General features: G+C 60.4%; 1 protein-coding gene across 1 annotated transcript in view; it reads left to right on the top strand.

Moving 5' to 3' along the window:
• The window catches only part of FREM2 (FRAS1 related extracellular matrix 2), an 84064-nt gene that overhangs the window by 52390 nt on the left and 17616 nt on the right, over positions 1 to 14058 (top strand). The window contains exons 7-10 of the mRNA XM_028526590.2: positions 8613 to 8762; positions 10447 to 10656; positions 12098 to 12295; positions 13446 to 13610. Of these exons, the coding sequence (XP_028382391.1) occupies positions 8613 to 8762; positions 10447 to 10656; positions 12098 to 12295; positions 13446 to 13610 (723 nt within the window). The remainder of the gene's footprint in view (positions 1 to 8612; positions 8763 to 10446; positions 10657 to 12097; positions 12296 to 13445; positions 13611 to 14058) is intronic.

The following is a 14058-nucleotide window of genomic DNA, read 5'->3' as shown; positions in this document are numbered from 1 at the left end:
GGACCCTTCTCCGAAACCGGCGGTCGGTCTCCCGCCCGGAGGTGGCGAAGAGGCATCGCCATCGCTCGGGAAAGTTCTGCCCGAGCTGCTTAGACGTGACGTCCACCGATCAGATATCAGGTGCAGCTGGATTTCCGCTGTCACCCAGCTGTTGGACAGGGAGGCCTGGCAGCTGCTCCCTGACCTGGGATCAATCTGAGCAGTAAGAGCCTGCGAACTGTTCTTTAGCTCAGTCAGTCTGTCCTCCGCTTCTGAGCGGGCCTGGCGTGCATCCAGTTTCAGGTGGAACAGAACCTGGCGTCCGGCAGAACCCGGGGTCTGGCAGGAGTGACGCCTGCTGGAGCGTGGCTGGTGGGGCCGTGACGTGGGTGTGATAACGTGCAGGTTTACTTTGACCATGTCACCTGGAATGTCCTACGGCGTGCTTGAGTGTGGTGGTGTTGCGGTACAGAATCCCGTGCTTATGATTTTGGAATAAAAAGGGGCGTCGTTGGTGCTGGGCCCGGGTACAGCAAGGTTAGAAAGTCGCCCACGTGATGCGACAACAGCAGTGATGAGCGTTCATCGGGAGCCGGGCCCCGCCAGCCTGTGCGGTGGGCACACCGCCCAGGAGCCGTCCTTCAGGGTTGGTGACACCTCTGTGAGGCCCCCTTGGTCTCTCCACCTTCTCAGGAGAGGAGGTGGGGCTCGAACACCGTGGGTGACCACACTGCTGGAGAGGGGTCCGGGGAGGGCCGTGCCCCGGGGAGTCCTTTGCGGAAGACCCTACTGAGCGAGAAAAGGGGGACGTGGCGGGGCTCTCGGTGCCGCAGCCGGTGCCGGACACCTGCTGGTCAGGGACGGGGCCGCGGGTGACGGTCCTCGGCCGACAGCATCCGACGGCGTGAGGAGGCCCGTCCCACAACGAGGCCCGTCCCCCCCACCCCCAATCATGAAATAACCCTTCCCCAGTCTCCTTCTGACTTGACTTTGGAGCCGATGTATCAGACCTTTTCGTTAACTCGCGGAGACCCCAACCGTCTGTCGTTACCCCTCAGGTTCGCCCTGCAGAGAAGGGGACGTTTATTATCGACGGTGGAGAGAGCACAGGCACTCCGGTGTGCAGCAGAGCACCCACCACACGGGGCAGGAAGGGGGTGGTGGGGAGACGACCAGTTTCGCTTCCCTCCCTTTGTTACGTCAGATGGTACCTGCAGGGTGGAAACAGAAAACAGAAAGAGCTTCAAACAACACTGTCCTAGGAGGCAGGGTCCCCAACAATGTCTGTGGAATAAGGAACATTCACCAAACCTCCTTGAAAGGCTATTGGAGAGTGTACAACCAAGGACTGTTTAACTTTTTTAAAAGATTTTATTTATTTAGTTTTAGAGGAGAAGGGAGGGAGAAGTGGAAGAGAAACATCGATGTGTGGTTGTCTCTCGTGCGCCCCCTACTGGGGACCTGGCCTGCAACCAGGCCTGTGCCCTGACTGGGAATCGAACCAGTGACCCTTTGGTCCACAGGCCGGCGCTCAATCCAGTGAGCCAAACCAGCCAGGGCTGTTTAACTTTCTTTACATTAAAAATTTTAAAACTTGCATTGGCCCTGAAAAAAAAAGAGAGACAAGAGCAGAGTTTGGGAGTGACGCTGGCTGGCAGCAGACCCTCTCACAACCTTTTGTCTTTGGAGAGAGTCTCCCCACGAGTTCTCGGCTGGAACCTCAGGAAGACGCCGCCCTCACATGAATGCCATTCCAGACGTGTGCCGACTGTTCCTGTCTCTCCCAGAAAAGTGCGGTTGTCGGGGAGAGAACTGTCGGAGCACGCCTCTCATGTGATTATAGACTCTTACGCGTCCCCTTAAACACACACCTGAAGTTTGTTTGTTCAACAGGAATTCCAGGAATGCTTCCTAAAGACCATGCGTGAGGTCGTCGGTGCGTTTAAGTATTTCTTGGGAGAAAAGTAGGGACAGGCCCCGTCGAAATTATTTAAAACTAATTTTTTAAAGAGAGAAGGAAGTTCACCAGGGTTCTTTCTTTCTTTCTTTCTTTTTTCTTTTCCTATTTGCAAAAATATTTGGGGGAAAATGTTAAATGTATAGCAAATTAAATGTATGTAGGAAATTTACAGCAAAGGAGGTAAATATTCTTTATCAGTATTTTCCTGTAATCTTATCTATTTTGCTTCATACATTTCTGTACAATTTCAAGGTTACAATCATGGTGGAGTGTCCTTTTGTGTTATGTAAAGTTCGTGTTTTTTAACGATTTTGCTTTAAATTACACTTGGACTTTTATTACCTCTGTTGTTACCACCTTGCTTTATCTTGTTTGGCCTAATCTGTATTTCATTTATCCTTATACTTTTCATATTTTCCTGCAATTTTTTACGTTGTTTATTTTTTAATCCAATTTAACACACTTTTTAAAAATAAGGACACTAATCCATTTACATGTTTTCTAATTATAGGGATACTTTTGGGCTTTTTACGTGAAGATTCTTCATGTAGATTTCTCCTTTCCTTTTTTTTCCTCCCTCACGGCCTCTCGGCTGTCAGAAAACTCCCTTTCTCCCTCGCCTCTTTTGTTTTCTGCTGGTTTCTCTCCGTGTCGCGGCAGCAGTCACAGGCCCCCAGAGGCCCTCCCCTGCCTGTCGGACCCCGTCTGCACGGGCGAACCGGATGAAGACGGTGAGACGGCTCAGTCGCCCGTGGGAGGGAGGCCGGGCGCAACCTGCTCCCGGCTGGCGTCTTGGGTTCCGTCTCGGCGTTAGGGGGGGACCACCCGTCGTGACTCTCTGTGCTCGCCGTCGCCCGTGCCTGGGTCGGGTCGGGCAGCGTGTTCTACCCGCGGCTCAACGGCGCTGCCTGCGTCCCCGGCTCTTCCCCCCTTTGCAAACGTCGCCCCCTCCCGTGCCTCCAGCAAGCTCCCGCCGTGGCCTCCGTGGTGCCAGCCGCCTGTCTCCGCCTTCCCCCCTGCGCCGTGTTTCTGTCCGGTGTCCCTGACTCGGGGGTGGGCTCCCCGCCCCCCCGGCCCCAGCCTCAGGCGCCCCAGGAAGCTCTCCCGCCGGGCTCCACGCACCGAGGTGCTGGGGCTGTTCCCGTCCACGGGGATGCTTGTCGCCTTTGGAGCGCGGCGCTGCCGGTCCTGACCCAGCGTGTTAGCAGTGAGGGGGGTCCTCAAGGCTGTGAAGGAGAAGTGGGGTGTCCCTGGAACCCTCCACCTGCCGCTGCCGCTGGGTCGCCCAGTGCAGCGTGTGAGACGGGAGCTCACGGCCGCAGACAGAAGGGAAGGACCGGGATGGGGGGGAGGGGAGAGGGGAAGGGGGAAGAAGTCTCGGCAGACGCCGTGTGTCTGTCTCTGTGCGCGTCTGTCCGTCTCTCTCTCCGATAAACCCCCACGGGCTGACTTGCTGGGTGAGAACTCCATCCCGGAACCTCGGGAAGACCCCGCTCTGCGCCGCGACTCCCGTCCTGGCTCAGGTGGGGCAGGTGGCTCGGGGAGGGGCCCTCCCCGGGTCTGAGGCGCCGGGGCCACCCGCCCCCTGGTGCGCAGCCTCGGGCAAATCTCTCCACCTTCCCTCCCACCTCCCCGTCCGTGAGAGCCCGGTGAGCGTGGCCCGCGCCTCATCGCAGGGGGTGTGAGCGCTGAGCGAAGACGCCGCTTTCCCAACGGCCGGTGGGCGGCGAGGGACCACCAGGCGCTGCTTCCCGAGGACCCGAGAGGAGCCGACGGGACCGGCACCCGCGGGCGTCTCCCACGGCCCCCGAGGTGTGAGCGAGTGGGCACGGGGCCGCGTGGGCAGCCTCCGAACCATCTCAGTTTTGCTTTGAACCAAACACGACTCTAGACAGGACAGGCTGTTGACACGGAAGAGAGGAAAGGGGAAGCCTGGTCCCCGGGGACACGCCTGGACGCTGTGGTTCGGGCCCTGGAGGAGGAGCGGAGGGTCCGCCCGTTCTCACCTCTAGAGCTGGGAGATTCTCCCGCCTCCGAGGGGGAGGCCCGGAGGGAGAGCTTTGACGCGGAGACCGATGGCAGCCCTGCTCCCGGGGCTCATCGTGACTCAGCCTGCCACCCCCCGCCCCCCACCCCGGGGCCCCTGGCTCTGGGAGAGCCCTTCTCTCCCTCCCTCGCGCGGAGACGCGCCTGTGCTGAGCACTCGCTGTGGCTGGTGACGCTGTCTCACTGCATGGTTGTTCTCTCTGCCGTGCCCCTGGACAGTGTCCCTGGACGGTGCCCCTGGACGGGGCTAACGTGGGGGAACCCCAGGGAGCAGCGGAGCCCCAGTTCCCCCCACAAGAGCCCAGCGGAGGGGGTGGCTACCAACGTACAGTGACCCCACAGAGAGGGGCATCTCCTCCGGGGAAGTCAGTGCCCCCAGCAAACTCGAGGAAGGAGCCGCAGCCGTCCCAGTGGACGGGGGGGGGGGGGGGGAGGCGAGCTGCAGATGACGGTGGTGGCGCAGGGACGGCGGGAGGGGACATGCCGAGGACACCGGGACACCGGGTTGTCACTGCAGGGGCGAGCCTGAGACTTCCAGGGCAGCACCGAGGGCGGCGGCAGGTGTCAGCGGAGGGACGCCTCGGCCCTGGGGCGGCCTCCCCGGGGGGTCTGGCTCGGTGACGGGGCCGAGGTCAGACGGCAGGTGACACTGGCCATGTCCCATTGAGCGGTGGCAAGAGAGACAGAGAGACGCCAAGGAGCTGGCACTGGATGGAGGGTCCTCAGACTCGGGGTGGGGGGGCGGCAGGTGGAGGGCTGACCTCGAAGGGTCCAGGACACAGGGCCCTGGACCCTGGGGCCAGCGCCCGAGGCCCAGAGCTCGGAGGAGAGGCCGGAGCTGCTGGAGCTTCGAGGAGGCGGCTCCTTCACACCGTCCTCAGCCGGGAACCGAAAGCCAGCCCACAAGGAGCTCTTGTTTTGTTCCGTTCTCGGCGCGCAGGGCGGTGGGGGCCGCCGGGCACCACGTGAGTAAATAAGATTCGGCTCCAGGCGCTGCTCGGGCCTTGCCGCCGCCCCCTTTCACCCGGGAGACACGCCGCAGCCGCAAACCTCTGCCCAGGCGCCCCGGGCTCAGCCGAGACGGTGAAAGTTAACTCCCCCCCATCCCCCCCCCCGGAAACACGGGAGCTGTCGCCCTGGCCCCCCTCCGTCTCCGCGGCAGCCGTGCGTCCCCCGCCTCGCCCGGCTTCCTCCTCCGCAGCGTTTGGTGGTCCCGGCCGCACTGTGCACAGCAGGAGTGTCCCTGTGTCCAGGGACGAACGCCCGTCTCCAGCCAGCGCCTGCGTCCGTGTCCCTGGCTCACGGGGCACACACACACAGGGGACAGCCGTCGGCCCCCCGGGAATCCCTCACTCCCGCACTGGCCAGCTGGGCGTCTCCCTCCCCACACCCCGGCTGGCGGCCTGCATCCCTGGTCCCGGTCAGGGCCCGACAAGAAGAAACCAGTCGATGTCTGTCTGTGTGTCTGTCTGTCTCTCTCTCTCTGGCTCCCCCTCCCCCTTCCCCTCTCTCTAAAAGCAGTGAAAAAATGTCCTCGGGTGCGGATAAAAATAAAAGCCCTCCTGGCACGGCTCGCACACTGTTTACACTAGCACTTATCTCTCCGTGGCGGAGGGAGGAGGGGCGGGCGCTCCGGAATGTCCCGGGGGGGGCGGAGGGGGCCTGGGGGAGGGGCCAGGGAGAGCGGGGCCTGGCGTGTGGCGGCCCGTGGTGTGGGCTGCAGTGCACTGGGGTGTTGTTTCTTCCATCCTTCTGTCACTCCAGAGGGTCCCCTCCGGCCACGGCCTGTGTTCCCCGTGAGACCCAGAACCGGCCGAGCCCAGCGTGTGGTTAGTGAACATCTCGTCACACAACAGACCGGGCTTCCTCTGATGCGCTTCACTCCGCCATGCGGGCACTTCCAGCGCTGAGGGACGAGGTCCACGGCTCCCGTGGCTGTGTGTGTGCACACCGAGCTCCCAGACACACACGGGCAAGCCTGAGTGCTCCCCGAGAGAGGCCGCCCAGGACGCTCCGCCTCGGGAATTCCGGGACCCGCCAGCACGCACGGCGGGTCGGGGTCTTGCTCGGTGCCCTGCGGCGTCCGGCAGTCTGGACCCGTTTACCCTTTTCCTGCCTTCCTCTGGCTCGGAGCCCGTTGAGAGTTTCCGGGCCGTTCCGCCGTTGGTCTGCAACGGCGTCTGAGATGCAGTTCCCTGCTGGAAGGGGTTTAAACTCCCGCATGTCGCATAGGGTTCTGCCCACACGGGGACCAGGATAAACCACACTTAGGTTCCAGAGATTTCTCGTAGGGCGTCGAGAAACTTAAACACAGCGGCAATCACCTTCTCGCTGAGGAGAGACCAGGTGCTGAGGCGTAGCGGCTTCTCCTCGCTTATGGCGTCAGAAGCCAGGCAGTGGGCAAAATTGGTTCTCTTACCCCAAAAATTGTGTTTTCATTTCGTCACAGTTCATCGCTTTATGCTTTAACTGCAGTGGTCAAAATGGATTAAGAGGCCAAGTTTCTGCTCAGGGTGTGCGCCGCACAGATAGGAAGAGAAACCACATAAACACCTTTTATCAGTCACTGATAAGTTACATTAAACGTTCACTCCAGCCCCGGCCGGGTCCTGTCAGGTGTCGTGGGTCTGGTGATGCAGGGAGGGGACTCAGAACACAGTGGCCATCCCTGGAGCGGCCTTGGGTCTGAGAACCAGGGATGCGAGCTGCATGGCCGTCTACATGCAGCCCTTTCTCGCCCCGTGGAGCCAGACAGAGCTGCCGCGCCGCACGCCCGGGTCCGAGGGCTGCTCTCCACCTGGTGCGGGAGCTTGCGTGGTTTGTCCTGGTCCGTGGTGACCAGTGAGCTGGCCGAGGGCGAAGCCGGTACTATTTCTGTAACTTCCTGTGAGACTGCAGATGGCCCGAGCTTCGCTTTTTCAAGTGAGCGCACAGAATTCTCTCTCTGTTTCCTGTGTGGGCCAGCTGACCGCCCTGCCTCCCGCCCCAGGAGGCGGCCTGCCGGTCAGCAGTGGCGTCGGACAGAAAGTGATGACGCGGTCCCTTCGTTCATCGCCAACACTGGAGGGGAATGCGGTCTCCGAAGCAGGTTTCAGACAAACGCTAAACCCTGGGGGTGAGGTTATCCCCCTGCTGGGACCTCAGTTGGTGTGGGACACCCCCACACTGTGCAGGGGGCCTGCGGGCACACCCTGTCTGCCCCAGGTGTCCCGGCCCGGCCGTCACCCCGGGGCGTTCAGCCCGCTACCCCAGCAGGTGTCGTCCCCGAGTGGTTCTAGCAGCCCCTCCCCCCCAGCCCCCGGAGTGAGGCCGGTCTGCGGGGCGGGGAGACGCCGTAACGCCCGGAGTGTGCAGAGGCAGGGCCGTGGGGGCAGGCTCCTCGGGTGTCAGCCTTACTCACGCGTTCTGTTTCGTTTCGGTGCCGTCTCCCCCGGGAATCTCCCGAGAAGCCCGCTGAGGAGCCACGTGTGTGTGGGGCGGGGGGGTCGGGGGACAACGTAGCTCCTGCCGCGAGAAGAGAAAGTTCGTTTGGCCTTCGCCCTCGGTGGTTCTGCCCCCCGAGAGCGGCACCCTGGCCTGAGAACCGTGCACTGGTCGGCCAAAAAGTTCGTGAAGGGAAAGGGGCCCGTTTCTCCTTTTCACCAGTAACGTCACTGACCCGGACACCTTGAGTCTGTGGGCTGTCTCCACATGGCACACGGCTGATGATTCTCAGTGAACGTCCTGATTTGGCCGCTGTCAGCTTCAGCTGGTCTGCCGACCCCGGAGCCTCATCCGGCGAGGAATCTCCAGCACGAACCCCACAACCCGCTTCTGACACGTTCTGTCAGTCAGAGCCCCTTCTGCACACACAGCACAGATCCCTTTCTGCATTTCAGTTGTGTTTTTATGTTTATTGAGATAACAAAGCACAATAGACCAAAAATGTTGCTTATTTTCTTCCATCTTCAATATTAAAATGACTACATAAAAATTCGGGAAACTTGATTAGTTTTTTTAAATGCACACTTGGTAGGACAGCTGTCACTGTAAAATCTAACGTTGTTTTCAATGATGGTGACGACAGCTAAGCCCTACTAGAGGCGGCTCACAGAAAAACCGAACGAACTTTTTGGCCAACCCGATAGCTCTACAGGTGAGCGCTGCTGTCCCACTCAGAGGAACCCAGGTGCTGGTGTGAGTGTTGTGGAAAATCCACCCACACGCGGGGAGATAACAAAGCACAAACGTTATTACCTGGGGGGGCTCAGAGGAGAATCATCCCAAATCCTGAGCCCAAAAAGGCTGGGTTAGGGGTCCTTTCTATCTACCAGTTACACAGGCAGAAAGGGAGGGGGACCAGCTGCTGGAAACAAGCATTCAGAAGCAGGGGCAAGGTTGGTGGCCTTGAGATATCGTTACATAGCAACGTCTTGCTAGCTAGCTCCTCACCTAAAAATAACTTTTACTCAGCTTTTGTCCCGACAAAACTTGTTACAAGTGTTACAGGGAGCAGTTTCTTTTCCTGCCGCATGAGGACGTCGATACAGCAAAGTCACCTCTCTTCCAGAGCTCCGTCCGTCCATCCGTGGGGTGGGAGGCAGGAACATGACACTAACGGGAGTGGCTCTCGGTCTGCCCCTCACAGAGCCCGCCTTCCACTTCGGGGACGCCGAGTACTCCGTGGACGAGAGCGAGGGCGGCGTGGACGTGCAGGTGTGGAGGGCGGGCACCGACCTCTCCGGGGCCTCCAGCGTCACCCTGAGCTCCCAGAAGACCGACCCTCCGTCCGCCAGCGGTGAGCGGTTTCCCAGCGCGTCTGTTCCACCTGCAGGGGGGTGGGGGGGAGGGACTCGGGATGCCTGAAAGCTAGAGTCCCTCACCCCGTCACAGTAGCCAGATGGGGTGGGTGTTCCCCCAAAGTCACGGCCGTGTGGGGGCCACGCAGGGAAAATACGCTTCGGGGCGGTGAATCAGAGGCCCGGGCTAACTGACGCTAGTCAGAGACCCGATCCCGGCACCTGGTTTGCACGAACTGGTTCTCTGCACGCGGCAGAGCTGGTGCTGTTTCGTGTCACGGCGTCGCACGCGCAGGATTCGTCGGGCGGCGGCTTCGCCAAGCCTCAGGGCATGGAAGGGTCTCGCAGGGCGCCCCTCCCGCCGGGCTCTTGCCTCGGTTGTAGGTCACGTCAGGAGGCTTTTCCCCACCCCCCCTTCCCCACCTTGCTATTCAAGCCGCCCCAGTCGGCGCGTGCTTGCCTTTCGTTCTGGGGTCGACCTCCCCGAAAAGGTGATGGTAGCATTTAGGGTGAGCATGGGATTCCAAGTTTCCTCTTTTCCCTCCTCAGTCCCAGACAACACAAACGCCGTCTTGTAGCACCTGCCCACTCCCACGTGCACAGGCACGCCTTACACTGTCATCGCACACAGCAAGGGGGGGCCCTTCTGTGGCACAAGTGACCCCGGAGTTTTAACTTTTTTAGCTCAGTGGAACCAGCATAGTGCTTTGCATGGAGTCAGTGTCCAATAGACATGTGTTCGGTCCAATGAGTTGTTTTACAAGAGAAAATTCAAGTCAAAGAAAGACGGGGATGAGAATAAAGGGGAAGAAGCAGAGGGGGAAAAGCACAGGAAGGACCACAATGGATTCAGATACAGGGATTTCTGAACACGAATGGCAGACACACAACACTCAGATACAGCACCCATTCAGAGGTAAACTTGACACAGAGTGGGCGTGAGAAGTCACGCAAACAGAAAGGCAATGACATTGAACTACCGTCCCCACTGTGAGTCTCCGTAGACGTGGTCCCTGAAGATTAGAGGGAAGTTCGGTCTCTAACCACGTTAGACCTACATGGAGATGGCGACGCTAGGTGTGTGCCTCGTGGTCTGAGAACTTCCAGCCAAAGACCAGGGCCCAGACACGCCCGTGAGAATGATGGGCTGGCCCCCGACCGGGGGTGCAGGCGGCTGGAGAGCCGGACGGGGCGTCCTTCCGCAGCGGCCGCTGTCACCGGCTGCCGCACACCCGAGTGGAACGTTCTCTGGGAGCTCACAGAGAGAAACACAGGTGTCTGACTAATGAGAGGTTTTAGTCTTTCTTTCCTGCGTCATCTGTAATCATCGTGTTTGGGGGATACACCGACTCTTAGACCTGATCTGTCAGCTCCATTTCAGAATTCCAAAATGAAGGTGGAGAATCTGTAAGACACAGGGCAAAAACCACTGAAACTCAAATAACGCAGTGGACACGGACAGAGCAGAGGTCGGACCCGATCTGGGACCCACCAGCTCAGTACGCACCACAGATTACGAGTCTTCCGTGTTGCGTTCGGAGAATGTTGTGATGTTCTGTGATGCTGTGCTCTCTCTTTTAAAACAATTGTAAATGCACCCTCGTGACCTGCTGACCCTGGCCCTGTGTGGGTCCCATCCGCCCCCCCTTCCCCCGCCGAATGACTCTCCCGTCCCCGTCCCAGCCGGAACCGACTACGTGGGAATCAGCCGGAATTTGGACTTCGCGCCCGGCGTCGCCGTGCAGACGGTCCGCGTGGTCATCCTGGACGACCTGGGCCAGCCGGTGCTGGAGGGAGTGGAGAAGTTCGAGCTGGTGCTCCGCATGCCCCTGCACGCCGCCATCGGCCAGCCGGGCAAGGCCACCGTCGCCATCAACGACTCCGTCTCCGACCGTGAGTGCCTGCTCGTCGGCGGTACCTGGAACGAGGAGCTGGGGTTTGTGGAAACGTCAAGGAGAAGAGTGAACTCGGGCTCCCGCGCCTGGGTCCGTTTCCCAGAGCTGCCGAAGCCGAGCCTGTAGACTCAGGGATAGCTGTGTCGTGATTCGGTGTCGCAGAAGAGTGGGGGGAGAGATGAGAGTGTGAAGGAAGAATCGATAACATTGGAGGTCACGGCAACTGAAAACTTCCTTTTAAAAGATTTATTGATTTATTTTTAGAGAAAGGGGAAGGGAGGGAGAAAGAGAGGGAGAGAAACATCAATGTGTGGTTGCCTTTCAGGCGCCCCCTACTGGGGACCTGGCCCACAACCCAGGCATGAGCCCTGACTGGGAATCGAACCAGTGACCCTTTGGTTCACAGGCCCACACTCAATCCACTGAGCCACCCCAGCCAGGGCAAAAACTTTCTAATTAAAAAAGAACCCCCTCGTCACAGACGAGTAGAGCACGCGGGGCCACGCAGACCCTTGGGTGCCCTGGCCATCTTCCCCGTCTCCACACGAGACCCGCCCAGCCCCTCACACAGAGGCGCCCTGATGGTTCCCCGCGGACGGCCGAGTGCATCCTTCCGGGACAGCCCGCTGAGGGCCCGTGGCCGGCTCTCTAGTGCGTGCTCGCGAGGGGACCTGCCTGGTCCTCTGTGAGATCACCTTGAGGTGTTTGAGCAGCCTCGCCTCCCGCCCAGGTCTCCTCGAGGGGACAGCTAGCTGTCCCCGAAGTGTGTCATGTGTAACCTCACACTCACTGTCAGCTTTTGAAGCGTGGTCGGGGGCAACTGTGCTTGTAACACTGGGCACAGTCCCCGGTGGCTTTCCCATCGAGAACGTCCGAGCCCTGGCAGGCACGGGCTGGCTGGTTGGAGCGGTGTCCCACGGACCGGAAGGCCACGGGTTCAATTCCCGGTCAGGGCACAAACCCAAGTGGCGGGTTCGGCCCCCACTCGGGGCGCGTGTGGGAGGCAGCCGATCGGTGGTGCTTCTCTCTCACCTCGGTGTCGGCCTGGCTCTCCCCCTCCCCTCGCGCTCAGAGCCATGAAAAAGGTGCTCAGGTGAGATTTAAAAAAAAAATTCGGAGCTGCTCACGATGAAGTGACACATACAGAAAAAAAAATATCTCAAGCATCTGCTTTTTTCCCCTTCTTAACCTGGCACTGCCTCCCCCTCCTCCACCCACGGGCAGAGCAAAGTTTCAGGGACGAGGAGCTCAGAGCGTTTCCGGGGCGATCGTTGGCTCACCGCCAGGGGGCGGGGCGGGGGCGGGGCGGGGGCAGGTAGGGGCGGGGCGGGGGCAGGTGGGGGCGGGGCTCCAGGCGCTCTGCTCGCTGAACCTGGTCTCCGGACACACGTGTCGTCGGGGACCCCCCGCCCCGGTGCGACGTCCGCTTGTCCCCGCAGTGCCTCGGATGCAGTTCCAGGAACGAGAGTACACCGTGGACGAAAGCGACGGGCAGGTGGTGGCGACCGTGCGCCGGACGGGCGACCTGCGGCACGGCTCCTCCGTGCGCTGCTACTCGCGGCAGGGCTCCGCGCAGGTGATGGCGGACTTCGAGGAGCGCCCGAACACGGACAGCTCCCTCGTCACCTTCCTCCCAGGTGCGGGCGGGCCTGAAACCTTTACTGGAATCTGAGTAAGCCAAGATTTGGTGCTGAATATACCTCAGAGGCATAAAAGGTTGCTTTTCTTCTTAAAGATTTTATTTATTTTAGAGGGGAAGGGAGGGAGAGAGGGAGAGAAACATCAGTGTGTGGTTGCCTCTGGAGCGCCCCCTGCTGGGGACCCAGCCTGCAACCCAGGCCTGTGCCCCGACTAGGAATCGAACCCTCAACCCTTTGGTTCACAGGCTGGTGCTCAATCCACTGAGCCACACCAGCCAGGGCAGGACATATAAATTCTTTGCATCCACAAGCGTGTGATGTAATTCTGTGTGCACCAAATGGTAACACGGGGAGGTAGGTGGTGGCAGGTGCGATGAGCCTCCTTTTTGGTTTCTGCATCAGTGTACTGACTAGGTCACAGCGCCGGGTTCTGTGTGTATTCAGAAGGCGTCCGGGGGGGGGGGGCATAGGCCGAGTCCCCAGCGCTAGGAATGCCTCAGGTTCAGATGGCAGAAATGAAAAGGAGCACATGGCAGATTTTTTAAAAAGATTTTATTTATTTATTTTCAGAGAGGGAAGGGAGGGAGACAGAGAGAGAGAGAGAGAAACATCAGTGTGCGGTTGCTGGGGGCTGTGGCCTGCAACCCAGGCACGTGCCCTGACTGGGAATCAAACCTGCGATGCTTTGGTTCGCACCCCGAGCTCAACCCACTGAGCTAGGCCAGCCAGGGCAGATGTCAGGTTTTAATGTGCACCCAGAGCCCTAAAACGGGGGATCGGTTCGACCAAATAATTGCTCCAGAGACTCGTGCTGCGGCCCAACTAACAGGGACCAGCCCGTACGGGCGGCTGAGCGTGATAACAGTCGGCGTTCGCCCTGTGTTCCTTGGTTCTGAGACGAGTGGCTGCCATGAAAGAACCCCCCACCCCCCACCCCCCGGTACAGGGCGCGGCCCGTAGCGGCGGGGAATGAACGTTTAGTCGGTCATTCAACAAACACTCGCCGGAGGCTCGTGAGGTGCCCGACACCGCTCTGCGCGCCGTGGGCGCAGCGAGGAAAAGGCGACGCCCTCACCGCCGCGTGGGGCTCCGGTGCCAGCCGCGGGGGCCTCCGGGCTGTGGCTGACGGCTGTCCCCGCGGTTCCAGGCGAGAGCAGACAGCCCTGCGTCCTCACGCTGGTGGACGACCGGCTGCACGAGGACACGGAGGAGCTGCGGCTGGTCCTGGGCAGCCCGCGCGGCGACTCGCCCTTCGGGGCTGCCGTGGGCGAGCACAGCGAGACCCTGATACGGATCCGCGACGACGCCGACCGTAAGGAGCCACTTCTCCCGCGCGCGGCCCTGAGCTGGGAGCGGACGCCCTTCCAGGTTCCGGGTTCCGGTGGCTTAGAAACCAGACCAGGCTTCGAAAGGGACTGAGACATCAGGAAAAGGCTCAGTGAGATAGAGAGTGGAGTAGACCGCTAAAAGGGGACGTGGACGTGGAAGAACGTGGTTTCCCAGTCACCCATAGCCTCCTCTCTGGCCCTGACACCCTTGGGGGCGGGTGGTCCCGGGCCGACCGTTTCCCCCTGCCCTCCGACCCGCAGCGCGCCCTCCCTGGGGGCCGGGTCGTGGGGAGCCGGTGGGGGGGGTGGGGCTTTGCTCCGTTGCTCCTCACACGCCCTCCGTCCTCCGGCGGCTCTGGGCGAGGGGGCCGGAGGAGCCGGGGTGTGGGGGTAGCTCAGCTCCCCCCTCCACCCGGAGAGAAACCGGGGCCG

The sequence above is a fragment of the Phyllostomus discolor genome, chromosome 11, assembly GCF_004126475.2.
Source record: "Phyllostomus discolor isolate MPI-MPIP mPhyDis1 chromosome 11, mPhyDis1.pri.v3, whole genome shotgun sequence".
In the NCBI taxonomy this organism is placed as follows: domain Eukaryota; kingdom Metazoa; phylum Chordata; class Mammalia; order Chiroptera; family Phyllostomidae; genus Phyllostomus; species Phyllostomus discolor.
The sequence above is the reverse complement of the archived record's forward strand: the minus strand, read 5'-3'. Positions and strand labels throughout refer to the sequence as shown.